The sequence below is a fragment of the Opisthorchis viverrini genome, assembly GCF_000715545.1.
Source record: "Opisthorchis viverrini unplaced genomic scaffold opera_v5_328, whole genome shotgun sequence".
Lineage (NCBI taxonomy): Eukaryota > Metazoa > Platyhelminthes > Trematoda > Opisthorchiida > Opisthorchiidae > Opisthorchis > Opisthorchis viverrini.
In genome coordinates, this window is record NW_008751981.1 from 458187 (window position 1) to 467137 (window position 8951).

General features: G+C 44.2%; 2 protein-coding genes across 2 annotated transcripts in view; both read right to left on the bottom strand.

The window, feature by feature from the left end:
• Positions 1–477: 477 nt before the first annotated feature.
• On the bottom strand, positions 478–1800 carry T265_10000 (hypothetical protein; the record flags this gene model as incomplete). The annotated part of the gene is made up of 1 exon (XM_009176237.1): positions 478–1800. The coding sequence occupies one exon, from the start codon at positions 1798–1800 to the stop codon at positions 478–480; it is 1323 nt and encodes a 440-aa protein (XP_009174501.1).
• A 568-nt stretch (positions 1801–2368) lies between these two features.
• The window catches only part of T265_10001 (hypothetical protein), a gene marked incomplete at both ends in the record, with an annotated part of 37921 nt that continues 31338 nt past the window's right edge, over positions 2369–8951 (bottom strand). The window contains one exon of the mRNA XM_009176238.1: positions 2369–2586. Within this exon, the coding sequence (XP_009174502.1) occupies positions 2369–2586 (218 nt within the window). The remainder of the gene's footprint in view (positions 2587–8951) is intronic.

Genomic DNA, 8951 nt, shown 5'->3' on the forward strand with positions numbered 1-8951 from the left:
TGACGTCCCACCCTGCACGTGAAATTGTTCCATCTCTGAGCTAAATAGAGATTCTTGGTCATTTTAAAACAGTCAAGTTGGTGGTGTGTGTGTGTGTGTGAGGTGATCACACTGTTGATCCGACACTCGTCGCCGGACCGTAAGGTTTGTGCTTGAAACTACCTGAAGTCTGGCGAGGTGTTTATATCACGGATCATTCCCAGTAAGGATAAAACGTTTGTAGAATACTGCTCACTTTTTCAGCATGGACTAGTTTCATTGACACGGAGAACTCTCCGTAAAATTCCCTCCACTACAATCGATAAATGCATATGTTACTCAGCAACTAAACTGCATCCACAATCGTGCACTTTAAAAAGTCGCATTGGAGAAAGTATGCATAATACACACTCAAAAAACGCCTTCAGTACAAATAACACCCGTATATTATCCGTTGTTTTTGTAATTGAAAATATACATGTATAGTTTTAAAATTCATCACACCTCAGCTTTCATATCGACCATCCGATAAATATGTGATCGTATTGGATATGCCACGAGATGTTTCTCCCAACATGGAGTGATCACGTGAACAAAACTTCGACGAAACTTGGCTCCCATACAGCAATAAATCACGAAATTGATGCTCGAGTTTAGAACTACAAGGAAATTTCGCACTTCTGACAATATGCACCAACCAGCGACGGGTTGAACTTGGGGTGTGATACCGAAATAGATATTGTAAACCATTGCTGGAAGTTGACAGAATACAAAAACTCCGACAACCACAACCACCATGCGGGTTACGTTTCTTTCGGTTTTTGCGGCACGCCTAGACGTCCCTCTCCAATGTTGCACGGCGGATGAACTAGCTTGACTCGGGTTACGTTGCACAGTCCAATGGTTATTGGATAACTTTGGATAAACTCGAGCCATGTGCTGATGACAAAATTTCAAACAGCCGCGACGCTCAACGGATTCATGATTTTCGTCCAAAACAACTGGACCGGTTGCCTGATCACCGAACGACGAACTACAGGGAGCTTGACAATAACATGTGGCCGGATACACCGTTCGAAAGACGTCCGATCTTCGAAGAGCTTGCATCAGTTTCACATTCATTACTGTGAGTGCGACAACAGGTAAGAGAAACATGAAAAGGATGTAGCCCCATGTGTAGTAGACCACGCGGAAAGTGGTGTGCCATAGACAGGTGACGCTAGACACTGCGACATCACAATTGGAACTGGAGCCAAGTGTTCCAGCCACACTGTCTCTGAAGTAGGACAATTCGAACCATCGTGGTAGGTTGTAAACAGCAGCGCAGAGGACACAGCACAGTGTGGCCATACGAGCTCGTGGAATGCTGGAAAGTATACTCGCATGAAGAGGATAGCAACCGGCGATGAAACGTTCGGCTGTTAGACAAACGGTGATCCATATGGTTGCCATCTGAGCAGTCAGTCCTAACGGATAGAGCAGTTGTTCCATGACAAAAGGTATGGACAATGAACTGTTCGAACAATTATATGCCGAAAGGGTGTCGTTCTCCTGACACTGTGGTTCACCGCTTAGATCACTGCACAGGAACAACCCACCGGCAGCCATTAGAAGAGCAATATCACACGCAGCGAGACTGAGCAAATATAAGGATACTGGAGATCGCATTCGAGGACTTCGAAGAACAATTATCGAGAGGATATTTCCGATGATACCAAGCAGAACAATTATTGGAGAAATATAGTCATTGAGAAATTTGAAACAAAACCTGCAATGGAGTTGGAACAGCGGAGCGGTTGGGACAGATTCAATCGAATTCATTCATTGGCAAATGCAAGCAGCTGTCAGTTGAAAACAATAGAACTTGGAATGGTGATAAACGCATTATACAAATGAGACAAATGTATGAAAAAAACTAGAATAAATTATCTCAGGCCATTCTTTAGGCAAATCAGTAGTGTGGGAGGTGTTTCTGTATACGTGCATTCTTGTATGCATTTTCTGGGGGATGAGATGGACCGAGTGGCTAGAGTGCGAATTTAATGACCGGAAGGTCCGTGGTTCAAACCCGAACTCTGCCTCTGGGCTTCCCCTGTCTAGGCTTGAGCAACCTGGCAGTATGTCAGCCCTCATGCTTCCTTTGGGTGGTATGGCAGCTATGCACCGGAAGGTGAGCAACAATACCTATCCCGCAAAACCCCAAAATTGCAACCAAAATTCTGCCCAGTGGGTTTCAGGCGTGTGCCACGCTACCTAACTGGGAAGTCCTGACTGGCGGGTCAATCGATCGCCACAACCAGGACACTTACTGGGTCGTCGTTCGATGAGTCGGGCACACCAATCACATCGCTCAAGTGTGAACACGTTTCGCGTGTTCAGACGTGATAATTCAGATGCGTCCAACGTGCGTTGGTGGAGTAGTGGTTACACGCTCGCCTCGCATGTCAGATGTCCGGGGTTCAAAAATCCCGGCACGGCCATTGGATATGCACTGGTGATGAGCTCTAATCAGAGCGAAACTCGAGTCCATTGGTTCCCTCTGGTGTAAACCCACCGGAATAAGTAGGCCAGAACAGGAACACGGCCGTTCAAACGAGAGTGGTGTGGCTATGAACAAAAATAAATAATACGTATGCATTTTTTCAGTGATATGATCAAACGCCAGGACACTTCGTGAGAGTAATCCTTTTGGTTTTAGGTGTGTATGTCGCGACTAGTGTTTACCGATAGCTAAAGGTTGTATCTGTGGTCCAGGCGACCACGCAGTTGTTCTACTTTCAGAAGTTCCCAACATTTGTAGACGCAAATATCTAGGCAGATCTCTACAACATAGGAAGGAATTTCAAATACTTTAATCGGATTAAGACACTCTGATGAGGAACAGGTGGTGTGGGCAGTCGAACAGACGACCGATTTTACACAGATGATGGGATCAGTCGCACTCTTTTGGCCGGAATTCGAGACCGATGATCTGTCAAGCGTGCGGATTTGTATGTACGGTTTCTCGCCCTTCCAAAACATTACTGTGAGCCTAGACTTGATTATCAGCTAAGGAGGTATTCCGCTCAGATGCACATTCCTTGTTCACTCAAGTGTAACTAATTCAAACTGTAAACTATACATGCAAAATCATTCAGACAACACAGAGTCTGAAAACATTATTGATTATCATCTTTTGCAGTGTACTGTAAACGTCAGATTCCTTTCCAAAGGTGAATAGCATTTGTGCTGATTCTCCCGGGGGGGGGGGCTTTATCCTTGGTCGGATTCTGGCCGATGCATCTTTGTTGAATTTCGAAATCACACAGTGTTTAGAGAAGAACTGTGAGCGTTTAGATTTTGTTTTCCCTGGTGTCCTGCTGATGAGTAACAGAATGAAAGATCTGTGGCAGTTTTATTGGTTTGTAACGTCAAATTTGGTCGGAATTAGCACAATGATCTTTGTATGTTTTTGCTGCACTTTTCATAAGTTTGCTGAAAACGTGTCGACAGCCTACGATCGGTTTCGCCCATTTTGGGGCTCATCAGGTAAACTCAGTCCCCGAGTTTCCGTCAACCTTATGTTATACTTGAAACCAAATTACACGAAGTTAACGAAATACACTCATTCGCAAACTAGTTTGTTATGAGCTTTGCTCCGTCAAGATTCAAGGCGGTAGGACCACGTGGAAACATGTCCACCTGAGGCGTAGCCGGGCGAGCCGGATTTATTCGATTTTGTTTCCCCGACAATTTTGTACGGCACACTATCCAGTAATTGCACGTCGGAAATAGCTCCAGGATTTGAATGTCTGCCTAACGCATTCGTGGAAAACGATTATCCTAATCGATTCCTGAAGAGAGGAATGGAATAATGGGACACAAACATACTATGGAGATCTGAACACCAGTCTGCTAATACTGGATAGACAGAGCATACGTGGACGGTCTGTGCGGCTGAACTGCAATGCTGCTGTCGTTTTTTAGTAAAAGTTTGCTAACAACCGGTAGATTTATCGCTGGGCAACATTTCGCTTTTGACATAAAATCTTCGTCAGGCCAAGTGACTAGGTTACGAGGTTAGTCGAGATTTAATAAGGCGGAAGGAGAATAAATCAGCTAATCCAAGCTAAATATCAGTTAGGTGTGCTAAGGTGCGCCACCAAGTGTTCAGTTGATGGGAGAGCCTAAATTGATCTGAGGTTGGCTGAGGGTCTAGTGCTTCTGGTTCACGTGATGATTCCGCTTGAACGTCGTTTGCACTCTTCGTCCGTCTGTATGGATGAGCTAGTGCTAAGATAGTTGTGTAAGCAAGAGGGATTCTGTGATCTTTGGTCGGGTTGGGAATTCCATCCCCTGTTTTTTGCTAACCGAAACCACACAGTCACGTGTCAACTCGGTTTATCAAAGGCCGCTCTCCATACGCTCGCCAGTTCCGCACATTCGATTCAATCCAGGCTGTGATGCTTAGAAATTTCCACCGTCTCGGCCACTAGTTAATCCTCAGTTTAGCCCAAACAATCCACACCGCGAACTTGATTACCAAAGTACTTCCGTCTCGCGCACGCATCACTGCATCCTCGGATTTGCGGATGTATGACAACTCGTGGACCCAAACCTCTTGCCACCTCCCGGCGCGACAGCAGAGACAGGCAATCAGGAGAGCACGCTGGAACTTTGAATAAACAGAGCTTCAGCTATTGGACCCATCTTTTACTGAGTAGAGCCATCTATTCGAAATCGTCAACAGAACGACTCATAGCTATCGGTGGCTTTTGATGACGAAAGGCGATTTCGGCGTATGTGTCGGAAGTTCGACAAACGGAGTGGAATGCTCAGACGTTATTAGTAACACGTCAAGTTGAACTTTACTGGTCACCCAGGGCTAAACCAAATGTTGGACAACGAACTTTTGGTTTGAGCATCATGCGCAAAATAGCGTGTTCTTTCCGAAAAACGGCATATACATTCCATAGACAGACCCAGAGAGTATTTTATCTTGGTTAGCTAAAGGGTCACGTGTAAAATGATGGCTCTGTCATTGCATACCCAGAAGCAGTGAGAGGAAACGATAGTAGGTTCACACGTATCTGTCGTATGACAAACAGGCTACCGCGCTTGTATACACCCATAAAACGTTGTAAAACACGGGCCATGCGGGGTTCTCTTAGGCCGCACAACAAAGCGCTTTGCAAATGCTCTCGTATTCCAAGCGTAAAGGTCATTTGATCAGGTGCTCTGTGTGAATCGCGCTCGTGTACCGAAACTGACAAACTGCGTGGGTTGCTTTTCGATGAAAGCATTTTATTCCAAACAATTTCGCGGCTTGTACCAGTGTAAAGTGTATACTACTGATGAGGCATGCGAGTAGGGTTTTCTCTTAAATCCGCTTCGCGCCTCTGGAATAGTGAGATCTATTACGGAATTTATGGAGTCGCTTTGTAGCATTTGAGTAACAGTCAATGAATATCCAGGAAGGTTAAGGAAGACGCGTTCAAGGAGAAGAATGATATTCTGTTTTGTAACCAAGATGAGAGTTTTGCTTCCCTGTCCAGTAGTCTGTAACTGTTCAGTTGGTATTTCTCCAATAAACAACTCCGCAGAGTAGGCCTTCCTTTTCCCCGGTATCTGAGTAGAAGAGATCGATTTTCTCCATCAACTCTACTGAGCAACTCCGGTAGCTTTTACTCCATCGAGCCACAAATCACACACGCTCAGCAGATTGATGGACGATCAAATTGTGAAAGGCTTGAACGTCGCTGCTATATTCGTGAGATGCTTGCTCTAGGTGATTCAAAATCTTTCATCTTGATATTTCAGGACTATCTGATATTCCTGGAGGGAAGAATTTGAAATTCAAAATAACTTTATTTGGTGATACAAGCATCATTCCGAGGAAACTGCTGGTAAAATTCGTAGTTCTAATGACGGTGATCAGACTCAACCGCGGCGAACGAAACTCTTACTTCAACATTTCTCAACGCCAACGTCTTCTTAAAGTTGAACAAGGTGTTACCGACGGCGGAGAGTGTGACTGAGACTCGTAACTTGTAATGAACCCTACATAAATGATCAATCCTGGCTCGGAGACGAAACGTCTCTAAGTCACTTGCTAAGCCCACTGAATAGAACAACATCAACCAGTTCAACAACCTTGCAAGCTCATTCACGTGTCAAAGTGTCCACAACCGTTTTAGGTTTTCCTATCTAAGGTGAATTCCCCGCTTGCATTGTTTTGCTGATCGACAGTCAGTTGTAATTTCCCATAAATGCATAATCAACATGAAAAATATCAACTTGAAATGAATCCTGAAATAGGCAGCAACGTCAGGATTGATTACACCCCATATGCAAAACGTGTGAACGGGAGTCGATTCTATTTAAAAACACAACGTTGTGTCGGTGACAAGTTTGCCGAGTGACCGTAAATATTGCATGTACGATATAAACGATTCAGTGTAACCATATTTTCTAACTGACTATTTTCTGGATGTGAAAGTATCCGGGACCACTGTAGTCGATACAAGCAGCATCATATTGGGGAGACATAGCAGACACCGAGGCATAAAGACACCTATTGCTATATAAATATATCAGGCACCTATGGGGGCATACTACGGTCGGGGATTCTAGATCTTTCCATTCTAATTTCCATGTGGTTTCCACAACTGATGGAAAAGATGAGTGAATTTTGCACAACGTCTTGCTTTCCTTCCAGTATACGAGTTTTGTGCACACCAGGAAGACAGAATCTGATAGAATCTGTAGCGGACCACATTCTCCCTAATGCCTTCTTTTACCGCGAACTCCGGTCTGGATAGCCGATTGATAGTCTGGTGCACTTGGCCAAACCAGAAAAAGTCGCCGAAAGTGATCACTGTCGCGTACAAGCGGTCAAAATCGATACTAAGAATACAACTCATCTGTCAAGGGCGAGTGAAGAACAACCAATGAAATCTGTTTCAACGAAAAACGGTCATTCCATTGGCTGTTATGTAGTCCCGTTACGTNTACGTTCGGAGCTGGTTCTCCTAATAGAATCAAAGGTTGAATATGTGATTGTGCTACAGGTCGCAATTAGTTCCGGACTGCTCTAAAAAATTGATCGATAAGCACACGTTGTATGGAGTCCCAAGAACTGCAAGGGACCTAGGACGACGGGGTTTGGTCAGCCATATTCACTACACACAGGGCAAAAAAAGCCAAAAATTCATACGAAAAACTGTCGCCTTGTGCGCAATTTTTATGCTGAATGGCATGTTTTAGCAACCTTTGGCAACCTCACACTAGGGAAAAGGTTTAATCGGAAGCACTTTAAGCCAACGTACGACCAACTGTGATAAATAGCTGAGGTTGAATCACTTTTGTCACAAAATTTTGCATAGAGCGGTTGAGAAAACCGAAGTCCAACTGCCAACACCGGAAGTGTTATTAACTGCCGCCCTGTTTTTGTGGAGATATCATGAGGTTTCATTCTGTAAAACACCATATAATCCAACTGTTCTTTGCCAAATTCCATCACGCGTGTGGTCACCTTATGAAATAGTTATGGTTTCTAATAGAAAAAGATAGATACTGCGAGTGACATAAACGGAACGGAGTAGTCGGTCAATAGTTTAGGAGTGATTGGTTGCTTAATTAACTTCTCAACAAGAGAACAACCGAAAAACGCTTTTTTGCGGTTGTAATGTTTCTCCAAACCAGGTCTATGAAAGTTTCCCGCGTATTCCACCCTCTCCGCATTGCGGTACGGTAGCCTCAGTCGCTTCCTGCTGCCCAAAAACTCCGGCAATAGTGCTTCTAAGGTGTGGGAAATCGCCGAGAGCCGTGTAGCCAGAAATATTCCTTGGACCATTACCCACCGATCCTAATTCCAATAAATTAGAAAACATTTGTGGACCTCACGACTGAGCCGTGAAGATTGAAGACATCGGTGAAAAGCTCAGCCTATGCTTGAACGGACGAAACAAATTCCGAAGAGGCCAAACATCTCGGGTTTTCAATTGTCACATTTTCAATAAATAAACGAATACGGACCTTAGTGACACTTGGTGACGCGAAATAAATCAAGATGGTGGACCATTTTACAAGACCGGATTCGTTCCAATGAAACTTCCGGGTAATCAAAATCGTTGCTGACGACGTCACACTAACGCCGGTAACAGTAAAACATCTGGCATTGTTATACGTCTTTGTCATAGGACCGTTAAACGGAAAACACACAGAGAGGTTTACAGAAACTTGCATATTGAGAAATTTCAAATTCACACGAGCAGTCGTATCAGAGGCAGCTGCACACGAAGCTGCCTCGAAACACGGTTCAGATGAACCGAGACACTGCGAAAGTCGCTTATATAGTCGTCCAACAAAACGGCCGTTAAAAGAATTTCGTTTGAGAAGATACGACCCAACCAGCTCGGAAATCATAAGCCAAGGCAAAATTTAACCTGTTGCTACATCGACAAAAGGTCTGCGAAGACTGAATGAACGTATGAAGGCAAGCTCATTTCACAGCGCTTCATGAGACTAAAACAACTGAAAAAGGCACTTTGAAAAACAAAATTAAGCTAGAATTTCATTTGGCTAAACATTTCACTGGGCAGATGAGAGGCAAAATATCAACCCAAATGAATAAGTACACACTTTTCAGTGAAACCCACTATTCGGCAAAACGAGAATCGCAAGAGACCAAGACCAGGGGACCAAGAAATTTATCGGGAACTGGAACCTCAGTGCTTAAGTGACAGACGAATTCCCCGAGTTTGACACTGTCTACCAACTTGTAAGGATGATAGTATTAGGAAAACCAGCCCGAACGTAACGGGACTACATAACAGCCAATAAAATAACCGTGTTTCCTTGAGAGACAGATTTCATTGGTTGTTCTTCACCCGAACTTGACAGATGAATTGTATTCTTAGTATCACTTTTTTGACCCGCTTGTACTTGACAGTGATCAATAGATCAGCGGATCCACACGTTTGTTGACCTTT